Raw genomic sequence first — 23974 nt, 5'->3', positions numbered from 1 at the left:
TCAGGAACGCCCCACGTCCATCGGTCTCCAGCTCAGCCACTCAAGGGGACCCCCCTTCCACCCTGATTCTGGACAGACACGGGGCCACCCCAGTTCTGAGCACAGCAGGACAAGCCGCTCTGAGGCCCGGGTGTTGCTGCCAAGGGTTCTCAGGAACCCCGGGGTGGAGGCTTGGTGGGGGCAGCTGTCTCTGCAGCAAGTCCACAGGCTGGAAGGAAGGGCGGGAGGGAAGCGGGGGCTCCTCCTTCCTGGGAGTGCAGCCTCCCCAGTTCATCCCCAGCCCCATTCAGCCAGCGGGGGCCCCGCCGCCATCTCCGCTGATGTCCAGTGGCCCCCTCCTCAGGCACAGGGAGGCACAGGAGGGCTGGGGGAACTAGGATGGAACCCTGAGACCTCAGGGGAAGAGGTGCGGGAGCGCAGCCCCATGCCTCTCCCCCGGCTCAGCCCCCTGGCCCCACCCCAAGGTCCGGCCCTGGTCCAGCCCAGCTGGCTCTGCCGTCTCCTCCCTCCCCCGCACTCACCTCCAAGGCGGGGGAATCGGACCCTGGTGCTGTTTCCCGCCGGCTTTGGGGGGCCCCTTGCCTCACCTGTAGAGTAGGGCTGCTGTCTTTCTGTCCTGCTGCCCCCGGAGCTATGCCAGTCAGACCACGAAGGACCACCCTCTAGGCCCTCCGGTGGGACAAACTCCTACCGCAGGGACAAAACCCTCCCGCCCACGCCCATCGGCCCGAGTTCACTCAGTTCTCACTCAACAAACATCCAGGGAGTTGCTTGAGAGTCACCTGGGGCCCAGACGGGTCGGCAGGGGTTCATAAGGCGGGGACCAACACTCAGCCGACCCCGGGTCACGCTCATCCCCAAGCCCCCCAGCGTGGGTCCCCAGTCCCCTTCTGGGGTCCAATGGCCTTCCTGTCCAGACCTTCGCAGGTGTGGCCTGGCTGCAGCCAGTGCCCAGGGGCTGAAGCCAGCTCCCTGGGCCAGACGGCCAAAGCCCTCGGATTTCACCCGTGGGGCCCAGTGGGAAGCCCCCCCTCTGCAGGGGTGCTAATTTGTTCTCTATATCTATGTTTCTTTTATGTTTTATTTACTAGTTTGTTGTATTTTTTTATTTCACATATATGTAATATCATACAGTATTTGTCTTTCTCTGTTCAATTTATTTCACTTAGCATAATGCCCCCAAGTTCATCTATGTTGCTTCAGATGCCAGAATTTCATTCTTTTTTACCACCCCAGCCCCCCCACCCGCTGCCAGGCCTGGGGTAGCTGTGCCCTCGAGACAGGGGTGGTCAGCTGGGCCTGGCGGGACTCCAGCCCTAGAGCCAGCTCCCCAGGCGCTGGAACCCAGCTGCCTTGGGAACAGCAGGGTCCACAGCCTTCTGGCAGAGGCGGGAGGGGTGGGGGGTCCGCTCCAGTGGTCCTGTGCCATTTGCCACGAGCCTCCGTCCAGGTGCCCAGTGAAGGCTCTGCCCAGACTGGACAGGAAGCAGGCACAGAGAGGGGCTCTTCAGCAGGTCTTGCGTCCCCCGTGGCGATCCTCTGCTGCCCGCCACCCATGGGCCTTGAGTGTGCTCCTCTGGGGCCGGGCCGGGCGAGGAGAGCCCCACGAGCCCACAGCCGCACCGAGGTGACGGGGACAGGGTGCCCAGCAGGCCCCTCGTGGGCTGTGGCGTTCCTGCCTGGCCCCGCGCCAGCCTGTGGAAGCTGTGGGCACCCACCCTTCCTTCCGTCCGGGGCCAGCTGGGCTCCCCTCAGCCCACTCCCGGGCTCTGTGTTCCTGCCCAGGATGCACCTGCGTGGCCTCTGGCCCCCAGCTGGGCCGGTTCTGGGGCCGCACCAGGAGCAGAAGAGGCCAGATACGGGGTGAAGCACCCCAAGAGAGCTGGGGCCAGGGTCCCGGGAGCTGCCAGGCTGCGCCGAGTGCCCGCCAAGTCCTCTTCTGTGAGGGGGAGCACCACACTCTTCCTGGGGCCCTGGAACTGCAGAGGTGGGCGCCTCGCGGGGCGCAGCTCAGGGTCCGAGGCCCTGGAGAGCAGACACGGGAGGCCGGGCTGCAGACCCCGGCCCCGGCCAGGCCCAGGAGGTGAGTGGGCACGTCCCTGTGGCCCAGGTGGAGCGGGGCCTCGTCTGGAACGACGGCGCCCGGGCACTGCCGGCAGCAGCGGCTAGGTTATCAAAGCCGCCCCCCCACCAGGAGCTCCCCACTGCGCTTCACAGGGGCACAGGGTCCACAGGGGCCCCTTCCTGGGGTTACCCTGCTGCAGAGGTGGTCCCTCCCGGGAGACAGAGGCAGACCTGGGGGCGACCGGGTGTCCCTGCGTCCTGCCTGATGGGTGCTGGTGACCTGTGGCCCCAGGCCCCTCCCCGGCCTTTCTGGCCTACCACATAAGGCTCCAGACCTCATGGTGTCTCCCTCCTTGGAGCCCTGACCACCTCGGACACATACATGACGCAGACGCCACCATCCGGGGGCCCCAGTGCCCTTAGCCTGGGCCTGGCACAGGCTGCAGGCAGAGCCCCCCCCCCACAGCCCCCCAGTTCCTGGCCCTTCCTCCACACCCCAAGCGCTCCCAGCCAAGGGGCAGGTCCCGGAGCCAGGGAGCCTGGAGCCCCGTCCTGATGCCATCAGCGCTTTCCTAGCGACCTGGGCCCTGCTCACCCCCCTTGCCCCCGACAGAACCCGGGGCCTGCGAGCCCCCACTGAGGGGCCACCTTGGGCAACAAGGCCTCCCCGAACCCGGGACACCCCCCAGCTCCCAGCCCCGTGGAGGCGGCCAGCACAGCAGCGGGAGGGGTGTCTGCCCCCACCGCCCGGGGTCCGGGATGGGCCTCCCCTCCTGAGGCTGCAAGAAGGGCCCACACAGAGCGCAGAGCCTCTGGCCACTATGGGTCGGCTCCGGCAGGGCAGTGGCAGAGGGGGCTCCCCGGATGAGGCCCTGACCCAGGGAGGGAGTCACAGACCCAGGGGGGGCGCCCACGTCGCCCCGCGCTGTGTGCGGTGACACAGGCTGCCGGGCCGTGGGGTCAGCCCCTCCACACAAGGAAGAAAGGCTGACTGCTTGGGCGCTGTGACGGGTAGAGCTGGATTTTTTTGTTTCTTTATAATTTTATATATTCTCAACATTATCTCCAAGAAAATACGCTTCTAAAAACGCCCCTCAAGCCTCAAGACGCGGTCTCCCAGTGGAGCAGCGCCTGCCCAGTCCGGGGTTCGCTCGGGCGGGCCCCCCCCATGGGCCCCAGGACACCTTCTCGCCTGCAGGCTCTGGGTCAGGTGTCCCCCCGGCCACAGACAGACCCTGGAAGCAATGAGGGTCCTGTTCACAGCGACCCAGAAAAGCCCAGGCTGATGTGTTACAACACTTTTAATTCATTCAAGAGTATTTAATAGAACAAAATTTAGAGTATCGTCAGTCAGCAGAAGCCTGTGGTCAAGAGGAAGCCCACGGGTCCTTTTGCAGGAAGCTTGTGCTTGGTGGGAGGAGGCAGGCTGGGCCCGCATCACGTCCGGAACCAGGCCGTCTGGATCGGACCTCACAGCTGGTGGTCCCAAGGGGCCTCCTGCAGCTCCTCACGGGACCCCCGTGCCAACCAAGGGCCTGGCCATGCGGGCTGTCGTCGGAGGCAACAGGGTCCCCGGGAGACCCCCTTGCAGCGCCACCACCAGCCCTGGGCTGAAGCCGGGCCCTCCTCCAGGGGATGCCGGGGACCCCACCCCAGGCCCCCAGCAGGCGCCACCAGGAACAGAGTGCGGCCTGCAGACCCAGGGAGGTCTCCGCTGGACAGAAAAGCGGCCCCCACTTAATAAATAGACACGATCGTGGCCATAGGCCGGGCACGTGGGCCACCGTGAGTGTGGCTGAGAGAAGAGCCGAATGGAGAGACGTGGAGGGCAGCCCTTCTCCCCAACGGCCACCGGGTGCCCACAGAGCAGACGCGAGGGCAGGCCTAGCAGGGTGGCCGGCAGGCGTCCACAGGGTCCCCTGGGCTCCGGGCCCCGCTGCCCGGCTGCCTCCGAGCCCCGAGCCCCCCGGGTGCGGGCTACCCTTCCGTCTGCCAGTCTGGGTTCTGGACACGGGTCGCCCCAGCGGCTCCTGGGCCCCAGGACGGGCCGAGGTTGGTCACCAGGACACGGCCCAGCCTGCAGAGCTAAGGCACTTTCGTCCACCCCGCCGGAGGGAGGTCATGTCCGAGCGCTGCAGGCACTGAGGCCGCAGTGTCTAGGCCTCGGTTCACTCAGCTTCTCCTCCTGTTTCTCACGATGCTGGTCCTGGCCTTCACCGCCTCACATCCGGAGGCTGTTTCATCGCTACGCTTACTGAAACGATTTAACTTTGGTATTGAGAGAACAGGAGCGCTTCCCCCAATATTGCTCATAAGAAAACCACTTTTGAACTCAAAAACTGCTTGTGAAGGACTCCTCTGTCAGGACCCTGAAGCCGGCACCGGGTTTCCAGGCCCCTGGAGCTGGAGGGCGGCTGGCGTGTCTGCGCAGGAGCCTGGGGGTGGGAGGCAAGCGGGGTCCCGACAGGCTCCCGACCCCGGTTCTTGGTGGAGGGCGGCCGAGGTGCTCCCCGGAGCTGCGGTCACAGGAAGCCCCGTGCCCAGGCTGGCTGAGGACGGGCCTCCCGCCACAGCTCTGACCCAGGCGGGTGAGCGGGTCGGGGCGCAGGAAGCTGGCCGGGCACGGAGCGGCGGGCGCTGGGCCCCGGTGAGGCGCCACAGGCGCTCAGGTCTCGAAGTACTTGTAGATGGCGGTCACGTAGAGCATCACGCTCTGCCAGTCAGGCCGCTCGGTCCGCGCCATCTCGTTGATGTCCTGACGGGGAAGGAAGCCGTCAGAGCCTGGGCGCCTCTGACCGGCCCCGCAGGCTCCTGGCCCCCGCCCCGTCACAGCCCAGAGGGCAGGACGCAGCTCCATCCCGCCTGGGTGCCCAGGGCCGCCCCCAAGGCCCAACGGGGCTCGTCCCCAGCATGTGCGTCCCCCCAGGCCCACCCGCACAGCCCCCATCAGAACTTTACATGTGGCATGAACCTTCCAGATAAGGGAACCATCGCATAACCAAAACTTCTGTCTCTACGTTTACAACTGAATAGAAGCCACTCAGTGAGCTCGAGAGAGACATTTACGGAGCTCTGCAGGGTCAAGACTCGTTCAAAGCTATCGGTTGCTTCGAGGCAGGTGACAGGTCCCCTTGGGCTGGGAGGTAGCCCTGGGGACTCCTGACCTGGCCCCGTGGGGTCCGTCACTCTGTGGACACCCTAAGCTGTGCGTCTCTGGGTGTGGGGGTGCTGGCTTTGTACTTGGAAGCAGCGTTTTCTCCCTTGAAGTCAGATTTGCCGACAAGGCAGGAACCCCCCCAGAAACTGTCTCCTGAGCGCGGCAGCTGCGCCCCAGGCTCCCCCCGCCCTGACCGCGCCCCCGGGAGCCCTGTGCTCTGGGCCCCCGCCCTCCACTGTGACACAGGCCGAGCTGCTGGGGTGCGCCTTTGACGGGGACCCTGACCACCCCCAGCCCAGGGTGGTCCTCGGACGCTCAGCAGGAGGCAGGAGCGCACCGGATGGGGGCCGTCCGCAGCCTCCAGAGGGCGTCCTCGCAGGGCCCCGAGGGTGAGGGCCCCCCAGGGTGAGGGCTCACCAGTGTGGACTTGATGCCGACGCTCTCGGCCGCCTGGAAGGCCAGCGTGAAGTTCCTCCGCTGGAAGAGAAGCCACGGGCCGGGTGCGTGAGCGGGCCGGGGAGGGCCACCAGCCCCCCAACGCCTGCTGCGCTGACCGCCGCCACCGGGCCCTCCCACCCCTCTGCCAACCAGCTGTGCAGTGACCCCCCCCCCCAGGGGTCAGTCCTGAGCTGCCTGGACACCCCCAAAGCTAATAAGAAACACTGTGAAATAGTTTTCCCCTTGCGGGGGTCTTCAAAAGTCATCTGAAAGGCAGGAGGGGCCCTGAGGCGGGGCGCTGGGGGCAGTAGAAGGCTTGGGCCGCACTGAGCCCATCCTTTTTCTGGGGGGTGGTCTTGATCCCTGCCTCCTGTACAATGTCACAGACCTCCGTCCATAGTTCTTCAGGCACTCTATCAGATCTAATCCCTTTCCACAGGACTAGAAAAGGTCAGTTTTCATTCCAGTCCCAAAGAAAGGCAATGCCAAAGAATGCTCAAACTACCGCAGAATTGCACCCATCTCACACGCTAGCAAAGTAATGCTCAAAATTCTCCAAGCCAGGCTTCAACAGTATGTGAACGGTGAACTCTAGATGTTCAAGCTGGATTTAGAAAAGACAGAGGAATCAGAGATCAAATTGCCAACATCCGTTGAATCACTAAAAAAAGTGAGAGAGTTCCAAAAAAACCATCTATTTCTGCTTTATTGACTATGCCAAAGCCTTTGACTGTGTGGATCACAACAAACTGGAAAATTCTTAAAGAGATGGGAATACCAGACCATCTGACCTGTCTCTTGAGAAACCTGTATGCAGGTCAGGAAGCAACAGTTAGAACCGGACATGGAACAACAGACTGGTTCCAAATAGGAAAGGGAGTACGTCAAGGCTGTATATTGTCACCCTGCTTATTTAACTTATATGCAGAGTACATCATGAGAAACGCTGGGCTGGAAGAAACACAAGCTGGAATCAAGATTGCCGGGAGAAATATCAATAACCTCAGATATGCAGATGACACACCCTTATGGCAGAAAGTGAAGAAGAACTAAAAAGCCTCTTGATGAAAGTGAGAGGAGAGTGAAAAAGTTGTCTTAAAGCTCAACGTTCAGAAAACTAAGATCATGGCATCTGGTCCCATCACTTCATGGCAAATAGATGGGGAAACAATGGAAACAGTGTCAGACTATTTTTTGGAGTTCTAAAATCACTGCAGATGGTGACTGCAGCCATGAAATTAAAAGACGCTTGCTCCTTGGAAGGAAGGTTATGACCAACCTAGACAGCATATTAAGAAGCAGAGGCATTACTTTGTCAACAAAGGTCCGTGTAGTCAAGGCTATGGTTTTTCCAGTGGTCATGTATGGATGTGAGAGTTGGACTATAAAGAAAGCTGAGTGCCAAAGAACTGATGCTTTTGAACTGTGGTGTTGGAGAAGACTCTTGAGAGTCCCTTGGACGGCAAGGAGATCCAACCAGTCCATCCAAAGGAGATCAGTCCTGGGTGTTCATTGGAAGGACTGATTTTGAAGCTGAAACTCCAACACCTTGGCCACCTCATGCGAAAAGCTGACTCATTGGAAAAGACCCTGATGCTGGGAAGGATTGGGGGCAGGAGGAGAAGGGGACAACAGAGGGTGAGATGGTTGGATGGCATCACTGACTCAATGGACATGGGTTTGGGTGGACTCCGGGAGTTGGTGATGGAAAAGAAGGCCTGGTGTGCTGCGGTCCATGGGGTCGCAAAGAATTGGACACGACTGAGCGACTGAACTGAACTGAACTGAGCCGGTCCTGGCCAGATGGGGAGGAGCCTGGCCTGGCGTGGGTGGCGCTGCCCAGACCATGCTCCTCGCCAAGCCGAGCCTGTGTCGTCAGCCAGGGGGAGAGCTGGCAGCCTGCCCCCGTGCCCCCAGAAGGGCCCCCTCGTCTGCGTGCCCACACCTTGTCCTGGCTGTTGAGCTCCTGGTAGGGGATGTGCGCGGGGAGGTAGGTGTGCAGGAGGGCGCAGAAGGCCAGCCCATCGTTCCAGCTGCTGCTGAAGTTGGTGATGTCGATGTTCTGCAGGAAAAGAAAGAAACCACGTGAGTGACACACCCCCCGGGCTTCTCAGTTCACGGCGGGGGGTGGGGTGGGGCCCTCAAGTCCAGGCAGGCTGAGCCTCTGCAGAAAGCGCGGCGCGCTGGGGGCCAGGGGCCTGGGCCCAGGGCCAGCTGGTGTCAGTGGCCGCGGGAGCGGCAGCTCTGTATTAGGAAGAGTGGTGTCCAGCCTCACCCATACCCCACGACTCACAGGATGTCCCCACCTCACACCGAGGGTGGCAGCCTCCAGTCTGCACTGGGGACACACACCCAGACCCCATGACACGGGCGGCAGGCCCCCGCGGCGCATGTCCAAGAGTCAGCTTGGCTCCGACAAGTACCCAACTCCATGTCCAGGATACACCGTTCCCAACTACAGACGCGATGTGTCCCTCAGAGTATTGTATTATATGACAGAGCCATTCAGCTAGAAAGTAGCCTTTACCTTTATTTGCAAGAATCCTTTCGAAGCAGCAACTCCACGATCACATTTGGAAATTCACACACTTTATGAAAATGCCATGAACTAAAGAGAGCGCGCCCCCGGCCCGGCACGCCCTGGGTCCTGTCTCGGGGCCTCCCTCCCAGGGGCCGCCCAGGCCACGCGCCACTCCCTGGGCAGCGACCTCAGAGCCGCGCCACGTGCCTGCCGGGAGCTCCAGCTCGGCTGCCCATACAGTTAGCGCCTGACCCCACATGGGGCCCGGGGCCCAGGGCGGGGCTTCTGACAAAAGCCACAGGAGGGGTGGACACAAGCTCTGTCGCCAAAAGGAGCCGTCGGGCCCTGACCGCAGGCACCGGGATGCCACCCGCTGGGGGTGACGAGCTGGAGGTCACTCTCCCAGTGGCTGCCAAGCCGGCCTGGAGGCCTTGTTCGTAAGCCGTGCTGACAGAAGTGACCAGGTCGAGGCGCCACAGGGGTGCAGACCTGCCGACAGCTCTGGGGAGACTGAGGTAGCGGGTGGTGGGCCTGTGACGGCCAGCCAAGGGCAGAGCCAGCCCCCCACGCTGAGGCCCAGGAGCCCCGCGTCACCGGTCCCCACACCGTGGCCACGCGACAGTCCCAACAGGCTGGCCGCCCTCACGGCCTCTGCTCTGCAACTCCTGCAGTTACCACCACAGCCAACCTGCCCCTGTGACCTCCCGGGAATCTCAGGACACAGCCAGTGGGAGAAACCTGGACGGGAAGGGAGGCCACCTGTCCGTGGCCATGGGGGGGCCAGGGCCCCCACAGCAGGGTCCCCGTGTTCCCACACACCGGGGCACACTCCCCGCGGAGGCCCGGGTCACAGGGCCCCCGCAGGACCCCGCCGCCCAGTCCTGGGGGCGCGGTGTCCCGACCAGGAGCCAGGACACGGGCGGCCCGTAGGCAGCAGGGATGGGGCGCCTGACGACGTGTCCAGCTCTGCACGGGCCAAGGCTGCGCCCCCGGCCGCTCACATGCAGGCCTGGAGGAAGCACGCCCCCACTTCCTGCCCAGTGATTGGCCGACCTAGAGCCGCCTACGTGCCTGGCCTCAGCGGCCGTGGCAGAGGCCTGGCTCCGTGGGAAGCAGCTTGCCCGGCTCGCAGGTTCCTCCAGAGACCAGCCTGGGCCCGCAGTCGGGCAGCACCCTGTATGAGGCCCACCAGAGCCTTCAAAGCCCGCGGAGACACGGGGTCCCAGGGCACCGACCACCAACTTCCATATGGAAACGATCGAAGCCCAGACCCCCACTGCGGCCCCTGCTAGCCGGGAGGCCTGACCAGCAACCCTGGGGAGGCAGCCAGGCCCTGAGACGGGGCAGGGACACTACACCTCTGCTCCGTCTCACCGTCCGCCTCTTCACGTTTGGGGCGGAAAAGTCACACTGTGTGAATGGACAGTCGGAACGTGGACAGCGCGGAGACGACGCTGTCCCCTGGGCTGAGAAGCGAGGTGGGACGTGCCGGCCCCCGTCTGCGCTCTGGGCCCCTGGGCGTACGGGCTGTGCAGACCTGCCTTGAATGGACACGGGGAAGGGCCCACGGGCGGAACAAACCAGGAGCCCAAGGGAGAGGGTGTGAGAACAGGGAGGGGCAGCAGACAGGGACCTCCGACGCGGCAGGGCTGGGGCGACCCCTGCACCAAGTTCCTCAAGCCGCCTGACAGGGATTCCTCGTCTCAGGAAGCGGTACATCCAGGGCAGAGGAGGGTCTCGCCTGTACAGCCCAGCTCCCCGCCTGCCTCTCTCTGAGCAGCCGCGGGCGCGGGGGCCTCCTCCCAGCAGGTCCTGACCCCCACGGCAGCCCTGCGGCCGGCCGACCCGCCCCAGAAATACTGTAGCACCAAAGCCCGTGCCTTGTGAGGGGAACTTGCTGCAGACAGGAGGATCTCCTCCTGCTCAGGACTCCGCCCTCCGAGGAGGGAACAGTTCTAAGACACACAGAGTCATCACAAGCTGTGATTAACGACTGCAGATCCTACGGGTCTGTCTCTTCGGGGCTCTCCTGCTGTGCAAGGTGAGTCTAAGTCTGCACAAACACAAGTGGTCACTGGACGCACCGGAGGGAAAGCTCACAAAGCCCTGGGCACAGACTCATACCGGGCGCTCTGACCCCACCCCCAGGAAGCAGCGCCCGGCCCCACGGGCAGCTGGCCTGCCCGTGCCTGGGCCCCCGATGCCCGTCTCATCTCACGCAGACTCACCTGTGATGCTGCCCTGCCCGCGGCCCTCCTGACCTCAGATACAGCCTGTCCCCCTGCAGCGGGCGGGACCCACCTCCGTGCACTGCCGCTGGAGGGGTGGGGGATCTGAGGGCCAAGAAGCTACACGAATAGTATGTCATAGAACATTTTAACATGTTTTCACTTGTCTGATTTTTAATTAAGGGCTACAAAACGCACCCCCAAATACCACAGTGGCGACTCAGACAGTACATATTCCGCTTGCAGTGCAGGAGACACGGGTTTGATCCCTGGGTCGGGAAGATACCCCCGAGAAGGGCATGGCAACCCACTCCAGTACCTGGCAGGCTACATACAGTCCAGGGGATTGCAAAGAGCTGGACACATCTGTGCAACTGGCACTTTCATATTTGAGGCAACGAGGCAAAGGGCCTGAGCCCACGGTTTGCCTCTGCAACACACAGCTTCCTCCACTGGCTCAGCGATCATGGCAGGGTCTCCCGCCAACCACGCTGCCCGGCATCGGGAGGCAGGACAGAGCCACAGACAAGCCCCTGCCCAGGGCCCTCCAGTCCTCAGCCCCAGGCCAGGGGGCAGCATTTGGGGATGGTGGAGCCTGGGTGAGGACAGTGCGGAGGCAGGGGCCAGAGAGGGAGAACCGGCAGGAGGCGGTTTCTGCGGCTCCCGAGTGACCCCGAGTGACAAGTGACCCCCGAGTGACGGTCAGCAGAGGCCTTGGGGGCCCTGGAGGAGCACGCAGCAGCCCGCGGTGCCGGGTGCACGTATGCCTGGGACCTTGGCCAGGCTCTGCTCCTGGTCAGGGGAGGGAGGGAGGCCTGCTTGTCACGATGTCCACGTCGGGACTCGTGTGTGAAACGGAGGAAGGAAGGAGACGCGGGGCGGTGGGGGAGGGGCGGTGGGGGGGGCGCTGGCCCGAGGACAGACAGCCTCCTGTGCCCTGCGGGGGTGGGGCAGCAAGGACCGTGGCCCCTCACTGAGCCTCAGGCTTTCCAGGCGCCACCGGCCTACTCTCGCCCGGGAAGCTGGCTGCTCGGTCGGGCACAGTTCTCCAAGGCCCCGGGGGCCCCAGCATGCGGCCTGGAGGCAGGCCCACTGCCCCAAAGACCTAAGTGGTTGCAAGCATGAGGGGCAGGACCCCACAGCACGAGGGCCAGTCGGCCAGCCGGACCCCAAGCGGGATGCCGCCCGCCGGCGAGCCAGGCCAGGATTGAGCGCTGGACAGAAGGCCACCAAGAAGCCCATCCGAGAAGAGAGCTCCCAGGACAGGCGGCCGGAGTGGCTCCATCCAGGGCCGTGCTCCACACCAGCCCACCCCCTGCCTGGACGGACAGATGGACGGACTCAACTCCACAGCTCAGGGGCTTTTCTGCCCAACACCTGAGCCAGGGGCACATCCAGCCTCGAGTCTGTTAACACCAATTCACCCACAGACAGCGCTGCAGGGCTAGCCCCCCCAAGCCTAAACACAGATGCTCCACCAGACCGACTGTCCAGTTCCTTCCAGACAGACACTGAGAGGAAAAAAATGCAATGTGCGAACCTTATTTGGATCTTAATTCAAGCAAATCAACTGTAAAACTGACCAGGATTCAACTGGGAACTCTGAACTCTGTCCAGACGTGTGTGTGTGTGTGTGTGTGTGTGTGCGCGCGCCGCACACACGCTTAGTTGCTCAGTCGTGTCTAGCTCTTGCAGCCCACCTGGCTCCTCTGTCCATGGGATTCTCCAGGCACAAATACTGGAGCGGGTTGCCATACCCTTCTCCAGGGGATCTTCCCCACTCAGGGATGGAACCCGGGTCTCCCGCATTGTGGGCAGATTCTTTACCACCTAAGCCAGCAGGGAAGGTGTTGAAACGTGTGCTGATGTTAAATGGAATCCCGGGGGTGGGGCGTAACCAGGCCTGGGCCTGGGGTCGTTCCCACTGCTTTAGCGAGTTGTATGTGAAAATTTCCATGAGAAATAAGCCTACAACTCAACAGCAAACAACCCAATGTGCAAACATGGAAAGGGGCAGAGGCCCTGAACTGACATGTCTCCAAGGCTGACGGACGACCAGTAGCACAAGAGAACGAGCTGGAGGCCGCAGGTCAGAGCGGGGCCGCACCACCGCCTCCCCCGCCAGGCTGCACAGTGCCCTGAGAGCAGGAAGCCGCAGAAGCTGGTGACGGCTGCTGCGGGGCAGGGAGACGACCCCGGCCACGTACACAGAGCGCCACCACGGGCCCCGGAAGGCCTCCCCCAGGACGCACTGAGAAGACCCGCAGACAGCATGGGCACGCGTGCCCACAGGGGCGCTCACAGCGCCCTGAGAGCTGGAAGCGGAAGCAACACAAACGTCTACCGAGCGGAAGATGGACACGTGAAGCAGGGCGCGCCCACAGGGCGCAGGAACTGCACACGCTATGAGCTGGGTGCGTCTGGAAACGTCACGTCTGACCCCAGGCGGTGGGCCAGGCCCTGCAGAGGCTGCTCCAGAGCTGGCTTAGGAGCACCCTGAAGAGAAGGAGAGAGAATCCAGGGGAAAAGGCCAGAGGACCCAGAGGCTTCAGTACAGAACGGGCTTTACAACAAGTTTCATCTTCTAAACATGAAGCCTGCTGAAAATAAGACACCACTTTACAAAGATGGAGAACAGACACAGAGAACGTACACCTGGGCTCATTCAAACACCTTACCTCTAAGAAATAGTCCATGCAAGCCTGCGAGGAGCAGAGGCTCTGCCCACAGCCTTTGGCTGTGCTGAGGCGGGGAGGACCGCCTGCGAGGAGACGGGGCCTGGAAGCACCGGGGTCTCCTTTGCCTGACCAGGCAGCCCGCAGGGCCCCAAGGGAGGAGGCGACGCGGGGACAGAGCCGCTCAGCACATGCACCCGGTCAGGAGTCCACTTCACGGCCTCCAGCAGCAACCGCTGCTCCTTCCCGTCTGTCGGCGGTTGGTTCTACATCAACCAAGGGCACCTTGTCCAGAGGGGCACGGCTGGGTCGCCCTCCAGGGGAGAGGGGCGCGGCTCTCAGGACCCTCGAGGGGCACCCTGCCACACCTGCGCCCTCCCGTGGGGCCCCCGCCCCCCCCATCCTGGCTTCAGTTTGCACACAGGTTGGTTTCTGGTATAACACGGGTCAGGACGCAGAAAGGCTGAGGGCCGCAAGGAGGAGGTGGGGTCTGCAGGAGTCTGAACGCCATGATCCCAAGTCCCAGTCATCTGAAGGCAGCCTACCGCCCAGAAAAGGGCACCACTGTTAAGAGGCCTGGAAATACTTACTATGTTTCAAAACTAATCTTGGAAGTTCCCTAAGGGCAAGGCTCATGCTCCAGGTGGCAAGACATCCCTCCTGGAGTGAGTGACCTCGCGATGGACACTTCACCAAGAAGGGTCCTGGATGGACCACAAATGAGCACGTGGAGAGACACCCAACACCACGTGCTCAGAGGCACCTGCAGACCTGGAACCAGACCACACACGCAGGACAGGCCCGAGGCTGCCCGTGCCCAGCCCCGGCCAGGGCAGGGGGGACTGGGGGCCGCAACCCTCTCAGACCACGTGACCCAGCCAACCACTTTCAGACACCTCCACAAACACCCGCAAAGACGGTCCAGGGGACCTTTCCTCAAAACAAGCGACCACTGGAGACAGCCCCGTGTCCACCAACAGCCGAACGGATAATGAACGGGGACACGGCCGTAAACGGACGCGTCTCCAGGAAAGGAGGAGATGAATTACTGACACACAACAATACAAACCAATCTCAAAATAATTACGCTCAGTGAGAGAAGCCAGACCCTTCCCCACACTGCACACTGTGATTCTATTTACACAAAATTAAGAAAAATGCAAGCCCCGCAGTGACAGCAGACCGGGGCAGGATGTTCTCGAGGAGACAGACGTTTGTCTGGCGTGGGGACACTTCCCCAGGCGTGTACATGGATCAAGTCAGCAAGCGGTAAAACTCAGCTGCATGCAGCAGGAGCGGTCACTCCACTGCACGGTAACGCCCCGTCTCTGAGTTACACCTCACGGTGTGGTGGGGCTGCTCTACTTCAAAAACGAACAGACAAACTTGGAGGAACAGACATTAGATTTGTGGTCACCACGGATAGGGTGGGGGAGGGGAACGGAGGGCAGAATCTTGCAGTTTTGAGATAAATGGGTCCTGGGGACGTAACACCGCCGTAGGTTGTACATAAAAGTTGAGAGTAGACCCTTACAGCTCTCATCACGGAACATCTTTCTGCTCCGCACGCATGTGAGACGAGGCTCCCTCAGCCTCCTGTGGTCACACTCCGTGCGTGCATAGTCAGACCATCGTGCCCCACACCTGACGTTTATCTGTGCCACAGACAACCCCACCTCAGCATGTCTACTTAGAGGACAAGCGGGCAGCCCAGACCGCACTCAGGCAGATCTAGGCTCTCCACGGCCCCTCAGCTCCCCACCTTCTCAGCTCATCCCCAGCGTCTTGCATTTTGTGGCTGAACACAGCGCACAGGTGGACCACAGCAGGGCCGGCCCCAGGCTGTGGGCGGACGGGGGCACCGCCTGCCGGGTGCTGGGGGGTCCCCGGTGAGCCCGCGGGCACCTCCCCCCTTCCCCGACCCAGGCTCTGCCCAGGCTGTGGGCGGACGGGGGCACCGCCTTCCGGGTGCTGGGGGGTCCCCGGTGAGCCCGCGGGCACCTCCCCCCTTCCCTGACCCAGGCTCTGCCCAGGCTGTGGGCGGACGGGGGCACCGCCTGCCGGGTGCTGGGGGGTCCCCGGTGAGCCCGCGGGCACCTCCCCCCTTCCCCGACCCAGGCTCTGCCCAGGCTGTGGATGGACGGGGGCACCGCCTGCCGGATGCTGGGGGGGGGTCCCCAGTGAGCCCGCGGGCACCCTGTGTGCGCAGCAAGAACCCCTCCCCCCTTCCCTGACCCAGGCTCTGCCCAGGCTGTGGGCGGACGGGGGCACCGCCTGCCGGATGCTGGGGGGGGTCCCCAGTGAGCCCGCGGGCACCTCCCCCCTTCCCCGACCCAGGCTCTGCCCAGGCTGTGGATGGACGGGGGCACCGCCTGCTGGATGCTGGGGGGGAGGTCCCCAGTGAGCCCGCGGGCCCCTCCCCCCTTCCCTGACCCAGGCTCTGCCCAGGCTGTGGGCGGATGGGGGCACCGCCTGCCGGATGCTGGGGGGGGTCCCCAGTGAGCCTGCGGGCACCCTGTGTGCGCAGCAAGAACCCCTCCCCCCTTCCCCGACCCAGGCTCTGCCCAGGCCCCTCTCACCTGGGCTTCGTGTCGCATTAGTAATGTCTCTACTTCCTTAAGAGACAGCCTGGATTCCTGAGAAGCGGCCTGGTGGTGGTTCTGCCCTGAGTCCTCCTCAGAGCCTCGCTGCCCATCAGCATAAGGTCCACCTCCCTCCCCTGGAGCTGGGCAGGCCCCTGCGCCAGGTCATGAAAGGCAAGGGGCCATTACCTGTCCCTCTCTCAGGATGTCCACCCTGGGACCATGGCCAGCACGCTGTGAGGAAGCCCTGCCCACATGGAGGTGTCCACTGACAGCCCTGGGCAAGGTACACCCGGACGTGTGCGGGCGGGAGCCTCCGACGGAGCAGAGGAGACCCGAGCCTCCTGCATGCCACCGACAGGCACGCACGAGCCACATCGACGCCGGTGAGCCTGTGTCGCCCGCTCTCGGGTGACTCGGACGGGAGTCGCCCACTCTTGGCTGGAAACAGCCGGCCTGCTGTGTCCTGCGCTGCAGAGCCCACTGAGAGACAACCAGCGCCCTTCCCTACAGCACCGAGCGGCTAACCACCCTTCCCACGGCACTGAAGCGCCTCCGCAAATAACCGGCTTCCACAAACGGAGAGCTCACCCCAAACTCGAGTGACCTCAGGCTAAACGCATGCGTGTGATGAAATTAACCTGTCAAGCCCTGACTCCTCTGTGGCCCTCACACAGTTACGCTGGCCTCCGGTGCAGAGTCACTGAAGCACAAGAGGGAAAAGGCCTCTCACGGTGGCAGGAAGTGAGGACTGTGCAAGCTCTGGGGATGACATATGAAGATTACGTGACCCAGACGGTTTAATGGTTCTGCTTTTAGCAAAAAAATGAAGCTGCTCCTGAAAACACTGCTTATCTGATTTCTCTATTTCTCAGCATTCCTCATATAATAAAAAGGCGTCCTTACTGGAAAGCTCCTGGAGCCCAGGGCACTCACTGCCTGGTGGGAGGAGCCTGGGGCCGGGCATCGGGAGACCCCAGGGCAGGAGCAGGGGCCTCAAGTACCTCTGGGTGGCAGGGCGGGAGCCCCCCCCCCACGAGTTCCAGGGCGTCTCAGGGGTGACCTTCGGGGTGCGGATCCTGATGAACACACGCACTCCTGAGACCTGGAGCTGACTGAGCGCTGGTGGCCAGGCCATCGGCCACACCCAGCGGCTGCTCTGTCCCCGCGGAGTTCCACGGGGAGACAGGAGGAAGGCCGGAGGGGCCGGACTCCGAGTCCTGGAGTTGACGACCCCATGGACCCGTCCTGCCGGAGGAGCCTCAGCAGGCGCGTCTGAGAGGCTCTGCCTGGCCGGGGGACAGCCACCAGCCCTGAATACGTTGCCGAATGCGCGGGCCCCGGAGGACACTCCCAGCTAGAAAGGCGGGAACTGGGGCTGCGTGGGGCTCCCTGACCCGCTCAGCGGTGTGCGAAACTCTAATTGGTGTCATGGGGAATCTGGTTGAGCAGTGTCATCCACCCCACACTAAAACAATGATCAAGCTAATTTATCGAAATGCTACTAAGCAATTAATTTAAATATCAGAGCCCTGACATTTCTGGAAACACGTGTTAGCAGCTCCTGTCAAACCATGGCTAAACAACAGGGTGCCAGGAGTACATCGTGGTTCTGGGGAGACGCAGCCTCCAGCTGCTATGCTTGGCGCGCAGAGGGTCCCTGAGCACAGGAGGCAGCCCTCGCGTCCACCGCGGCCGCCGCGCAGAGCCAAGCCCGGGCCGCAGAGCCTGCTGGCGCCCGGCAGACGCATGAGCCCCCCGCCCGGCCGCTGCTCCGGACAAAGACGGCGTGTCATCAGGTCAGGCCTGGCAGCCCAGCCGTCTCCATTGCCTCACTGGCGGGAACTGTGAGTGTGTGTGAGTCCACACAGAGAACGGGTGGGACCACAAATCTGGCCACTCGTTTCCCTTTGTTGAAGTATTTTAAACCCTGGGACACAGTGATATTTACAAACAATGAGAGCTTTCTGTATGGGAATCCAGTTTCCATGCAAAGTGACAATGTACAATAAAAACAGTTCAGACTTCCAACCTCGATTTGATTCAGATCAAACCCTTATCTGCTGCCTGCACCTTTTTGATTTCACCTCTGGGAAGCCATTCCTGTGACCTAAGACTCTAGATATAGCAGAGGAAACTGAGCCAACGCTGAGCCTGGCTCAGGAGCCTCCCCTGCAGAAGCCCCAGCGTTCCCAGCCTCCCGCCCTGAGTTACTGGAGACGAGGCTAGGACGGAGGGGAGGGGAGACGAGAGGAGGAAGGATGGCACAGGGCAGCTTGCAGCGTCTTCCTCGGGACCTAGGGCCTCCTACAGAGCGAGACAGGCGTGGGAAGGGGCACGCCCCCAGCATGGGGTGACCAACACGCCCCCCAGGAAGCCTGGGCCTCTGGGGCAGGAAAGCTGTCTCTGCAGCTGCCGGGTGTGGAGCAGAGCCTGGGGGTCTCCATACAGAGCCAGGGGGCACGAACAGGGCCCGGGGGCAGCTCCCTGCAGGGCGGGGGGGGGCACAACAGGGCCCGAGGCCGTGCGGGCCGACGCCAGCTTGCTCCCAGTGAACGCTCACAGCCGCGAAGGGAACTTCCTTTTCCTACTTTGCCTACCTACCGTAGACTGCTTCAAAGGAAGCCGGGAAGGCCTGGCTATTTTTATCTGTCCATTCGTTCTCACTCTGCCGACTCTCCTCAACCCACAGGGACACACAATTCTGGGAGAATCTGCTGCTTCTTAGCGAGAAACAGTTGGGAATAAAAGAAGAACCCAAAAGGAAGCACGCTGGGAGACTTTCCCCGTGGTGGGGCAGGGGCCGACAAACCCTCTCCAAAAAACCGACACGGGACTGGACAAACTGGTCAAAAATAACCACTTCAGGACTCTGGAGATCTGATTGATCTCCAGGAAATAAATTAAGGAAATAAAGATGATTATTCAGGAAAAAGGACTAAAATGTCAGGAAAGAAGAGAAAGCAGGCAGCCACCCCACCAGAAGTCGCCCTCGTTACTTTCTTCTCTTAGCTTTTTAAAACGGCGTCACTGTATAAAGGAGTTAACTGCAACACGGCACTGTTGGGTTGACAACACAAATCTAACACACAGGACAACAACAGGACAAAGGAAGAGAGAGGAAAAGGGGCCGTACTGGAGCAAGCCTGCAAAATTTTACCAAACCGAGTCAGAAAAACCTTAGGTAAACAGTGATAAGATGTATTTTGTAATCTCTAGAGTAACTGTTAGGGAAATAACTTAAAACAGTAACACGGCAATACTTGGTTCTCGGCTACCTATCAGAAATACACCAGAAAGATGTACACTGTGCTAAATGTAATCAAAAGAGAGCCGGGGTGGGGGTGTCAGCCAGAGAGGACTTCAGAACAGAGAGTGGCAGGGATGAAGGTCGCCTCACGACAGAGGGAAGGCCTCCATCCTCAGCATTTATGTACCAAGTCACCGTTCCAACACACACAAAGCAAACACCCTCAGCCCTGCACGGAGACACGGAAAGCCCACAAGCTTGAGCCGAGACCCCCGCGCCCCTCACTCAGCAGCTGACAGAGCGAGGAGCCTGAAAGCAGCTGAGGAGCCACTCAACCAACGGCTCTAACTGACCTCCGACAGCAGCAGAACAGCCTTTAAAAACTATACACCATGTTCTGGGCCACAAAATGAGTCTCGAAAAATCTGAGAGCGATTCAAGTTACAGAGTGCGTTCTCTGACCACAATGCAATTAAGTTAGAAATCAATAACACAAAGCTCTCTGGAAAGTCCTTAAGTGCCTGGAAACTAACCAGCACACACTTGTATTTATGTGTGTTTAAATAACATCCGTCTTTTACACAGAGTAGAAGCTCTCAGCAGAGTCTGCTCTGAGGCTCTGTCAGTCACGCGCAGACGTGCACACGGAGCCCCGGCCACTGGCGCGTAGCTCACTGGCTGGCGCTCCTGAGACACGGACGGCCTTTCTAATTTCGTGATTTCTGTGTCAATGCCCAGCACACGACCTGGCACAGGGCTTAGTGTATATCTGACAATTTTATGTTGGGAAACACTGCGAGAATGCAAGGAGGGCACAGCACACATCCCTGTTGAACCATCCGAGTCCGTCAATCCTGACTCCGCTAACCTCCACTCAGAAATGCAGTGTCTTTCCGTCTTCCGTCCAAGCGCTGATGAGCAAATCCCTCAGTAAAACTGTGCATTCTTACTGTTTGAGATTAAATTACCTCGGGCAGTACTAAAAGCGTCTGCCCATTTATTAAAGCTATTCTGCAGTAGATTAAGTGATTTCATTATCCTTTGGATTAACTAATCCATCTCTAGGCCTGGCATTTTATCAGAAACCAATGAGATTTCAAAGTAAAGCTCTCTTAAATTAACCTTTAGCGGCTCCTTGATTGTATTCAATTAGGTTTTCCAAGAACAAGAAAACAACGGTACAACAGAAGCTGTTAAATATAAAATTTAGAACTGAAGGAAAGCGCTGCAAGGGTGAGTTACCCTTGTTGCTTGGTTCCTCTGCTCCGGTCACCTTAACACTGTCAGTCCCTAAAGAGACAGTCAAAGACCTGGGCCCGACTCCAAGCAGCACAGGCACGGGTGATGGTAGAGGGCAGTGGATCACCACCTCTCTCCCTAAGCACTAAGGAGTTAACTGTGTACTTAAATTAGCTTTAAAACACCATTGGCTACAAGCTGAGGCACTGATTAGAATAGAAAAAGAAATAAAAGACTCCATCTGTAAAGCAATGGTTCAGAAGCATCAGGGGCCTTCAGGGAGTCATTCATCCTGATCCCTGGGGGTGGGAGAGCTCAGGCCCACTCTGCAAACCCAACAGCAACCCCCTCCGATAATATTCCCATATGTAAAAACTTCAGTAAATAGTTGGTGGCGGGGCGCAATTTAAAAGAGGAAAATGTGTTGGATAAAAGGCAAACTCACAAGGGCTTGCAGCGTAATGGACAGTTGATGAAATTACAGCGATGAGCACGGTCACTGTAAGACGCCTCTCAGGAGGGTGAGCGGAAGGCGAGCTGAGTGTTGGCCAGGGAGGCTGCCCCCGCTAATTGGACAGCGCCCACGACCGGCAGCGGGCTCGCTCATGGCACGGCTGGGGCGGGAGGGCAGCGTGTGCTGCCAGTCACGTATTAGCCCCGCTCCTGCCGGCGGCGGGGACCCGGCCACCACACCGTGGGTCCCACGCGGCAGGCTTCAGGGAGGGGACGCTCATCGTACCTACGGCCAGATAAGGAAAGGGCTCTGGCACGTCCTATGTGGCTCTCGGCAAATTAGGAGCTCTATCAGATACATCTCGCAGCTTAAAAAGATTATGCATATAAAATTATATCCAATTTTAACTCACAGACCTTGAAATAAAAGAACCAGCATCCTACCGTACTTTTAAACAGCAAAACAGACATTAGTTTCACAGGAAACGAGAGCCAAAGAGCAAAGCCACATGTGGACACCACTGCAGAAGTCTGCACAGGAAGCAAGGGGAAACGCGTCTGCAGCACAGGCTGTCCAGTGTAGGAAAGGGCTTTTCTTTACGTACAGGGACCCATTTTGCTTTGCATTGTCTTTCCTCTTGCATTTGAAGTACGCAGGAAGTGAAAAAAATTTAAAATTATCAATGGAGGATTTTAACGAATTGATTTGTTTTTTGTTTTAAACCTAAGGCAAAGTACCTTAAAATCACAGAATCAGAGAATTTAAGTGGGAAGGAAGCAAGAGACATTAGTTAAGTCATTGATTTAATGCTTGAATAATCTCAGTCAACTTGGTCACTTTTTAAACAACTTGATATATGGCAAAGTTCCATAATCTAAGGGGAGGTTCTTTCTAATTATCTCAAATTAGTCAATTTATGTAATGGTCTAGAAAAATTTAAAGCTCATGTTACAAGATGACACAAAGTAACAGAAAAACAATACTTTAAATCTATTAAACATGTAGCAAATGCTACAATGTGTGTGACTTCCTCACTTAAGCCTCCATTTTACAGGAATGGAGTTTAGGAGGAAAATGGAGGCCTGGAGAGGCTAAGTAATTTGCAAAAGGTCACACAGTAACAGGCAGAGCTAACACTCAAACTTTACCTGACCCTGAAGTCCAAGGTCTTAATCACTCTCTATGTGTGATTCTCACGACAGGGTCTAATCACTCCTCTGTGATTCTCACGACACGGTCTAATCACTCCTCTGTGATTCTCACGACACGGTCTAATCACTCCTCTATGTGTGATTCTCACGACACGGTCTGCGAATCAAGCGCAATGCCTATAGAAATGCAGATTCCAGAGTCTCACTGAGCACCTCTCAAATTATACATGTTGAGGGTTGATTCTCAGGAATCGGCGCTTTCCCCATAGTCTTCACAGGGTTTCACAGACAAGCTTGAGAACTGCTATTCTAAAAATGAGCCTCTAACGTCTCCCATGACATTCAATATACAAGTTCAGACAGCCACTGAGCTCTGCCCTGTGCAGGGCCTTCTGCTGGACGCTGGGAGGCAAAGACAGGCCCTTCTAAGGAGCTCAGTCTGGAAAAGGAGACACGCACACACTGGCACTTCAGTACCCTCAGGACCTGGCAGGCAGTGTCTGTAACACAGGGAAAATGAACCATAGATAGAGACCCCCCTCCGACACATGCCCTGAATGCAGAAAACACCCACCCTGGACCGGGGTCCAGTCCAGGATGAATGCGACAAGGAAGCATGAGCTCCGGGGGTGCTGGGGGTGGGTCCCCTGAGTGAGGGACGACCCCTTGTGGGGCGGAGCAGGGCAGAAGCAAGGCCGCACAGATGCTGCCTTTGAAGCTGCAGGGGCGGATGCTCCCCAGACAGAGGGGGTGCAGTGAGAGGATGGGGGGTCCAGGGGCCGAGGTGAGGCGGTGGAGGAGCCAACCGGACTCCACAGAGGCCAGGTCAACCATCAGAGGCCTTGCTCTCCACACCAAGGATTTAGGGCTTTAACCAAACGGCAGAGGGGAAGCAGCTGACAGAGAAATAACTAGATCGCAATTTCAAACCATTTCAGCAGCCAAGAAGCCGGACAGGCAGATGAGAAAATCGCTTATGTCCATGCAAAGCCTCAGCATTCTATGTAACGCCCACAACAACCAAACACCGTCAGTGGGACATGGGACGACCACAGGTGGTCCACAGGGTGGAACACAGTGCCGTCACAGAAGGAGTGATCCACGGAGGCTCACACACCACGGGCGAACCAAGAAAACACAGCCCTCGATGAAAGCAGCAGTCCCAGAGGCCCACACGCCGCCTAGCTGCAGTGCCGTGAACCATCTGGAACAGGCACGCCGATGGAGACAGCAAGTAGACCCACAGTGCCCACGTCAAATGGGGAGTGGCTGCAGATGGGTTCGAGACCTCTTTTCAGATTGATGAAAATACTGTAAAACTGAGTGTGGTGATGGCTTCACACCTCTGCGAACACACTAAAATGTACAATTTTAAGTGGGTGAAGTATCTTATGTGAAGTATAGCTCAATAAAAAACAATATAAAGGAAAAAATGTAAGGGGCTGGGGCATCCCAATCCTTTACTGCGGTGCTTATTCCGCTGAACGACTGTTTTATAAGTGGACAGTTCAGTGGCATCAAGTACACTCACACTGTTGTACAATCATCACCAGCATCCATTTCTAGAACTTTCTTCATGCATGACGGCAACTCTGTCCTCTTTAAATAATGACTCCCCATGACACCAAGACCCTGGCAACCACCATTCTACTTTCAGTCACCGTGAATCTATTTTAGGGACTTCATATAAGTGGGATCATATAACATTTGTACTTCTCGGCGTTGGTCATTTCATTCAGCATAATGTCTCGGAAGAAACCTCAACGTCCATCGACAGATGAATGGATAAAGGCATAGTGTATATATATACGACGGACTACTACTCAGCCATAAAAAAGAATGAAATAATGCTACCTGCAGCAATGCGGACGGACACAGAGATTAACATATTAAGTGAAGAAAGCCACAGAAAGACACATATATGCTATCACTTACGGGTGGAGTCTAAAAAAATGACAGAAATGAACGTATTTACAAAACAGAAACAGACTAACCAACGTAGAAAACAAACTGGTGGTTACCAGAGAGGACAGCGGTGGAGGGGCTGAATGAGGAGGTGGGATTAGCGGATACGAACTACCGTGTATCAACGAGACAGACAACGGGTCTTGCTGCGCAGCAAGGGAACCAAGCCCAGTACCTTGTAGGGGCCTGTAGTGGAAAAGACTCGTATGAATAACTGAACCATTTTGCTGTTCACCTGGAACTAATACAT

At 59.0% G+C, this 23974-nt stretch overlaps 1 protein-coding gene and 1 long non-coding RNA gene across 15 annotated transcripts in view; one reads left to right on the top strand and one right to left on the bottom strand.

Moving 5' to 3' along the window:
• Positions 1 to 3350: 3350 nt before the first annotated feature.
• The window catches only part of SPECC1L (sperm antigen with calponin homology and coiled-coil domains 1 like), an 85290-nt gene continuing 64666 nt past the window's right edge, over positions 3351 to 23974 (bottom strand). For 13 of the 14 annotated variants that reach the window (XM_081542149.1, XM_081542156.1, XM_081542154.1 and 10 more), the window contains 3 exons: positions 7605 to 7721; positions 5639 to 5698; positions 3351 to 4819 (listed from right to left, as the gene is read on the bottom strand). In XM_081542149.1, coding sequence (XP_081398275.1) covers positions 4730 to 4819; positions 5639 to 5698; positions 7605 to 7721 — 267 coding nt within the window. In that variant the 3' untranslated portion in view covers positions 3351 to 4729. The remainder of the gene's footprint in view (positions 4820 to 5638; positions 5699 to 7604; positions 7722 to 23974) is intronic. The other variant, XM_081542151.1, reaches the window with a different exon arrangement.
• LOC145526472 (uncharacterized) lies at positions 5935 to 8169 on the top strand. The gene is made up of 2 exons (XR_014068918.1): positions 5935 to 7744; positions 7955 to 8169. It is a non-coding gene; the product is annotated as an uncharacterized LOC145526472 (long non-coding RNA).

This window comes from Giraffa tippelskirchi, chromosome 11, assembly GCF_054371585.1.
Source record: "Giraffa tippelskirchi isolate mGirTip1 chromosome 11, T2T-mGirTip1v1.2.pri, whole genome shotgun sequence".
NCBI lineage: Eukaryota > Metazoa > Chordata > Mammalia > Artiodactyla > Giraffidae > Giraffa > Giraffa tippelskirchi.
Note: the sequence above shows the minus strand (reverse complement) of the source record. Positions and strands in the feature narration are given on the sequence as shown.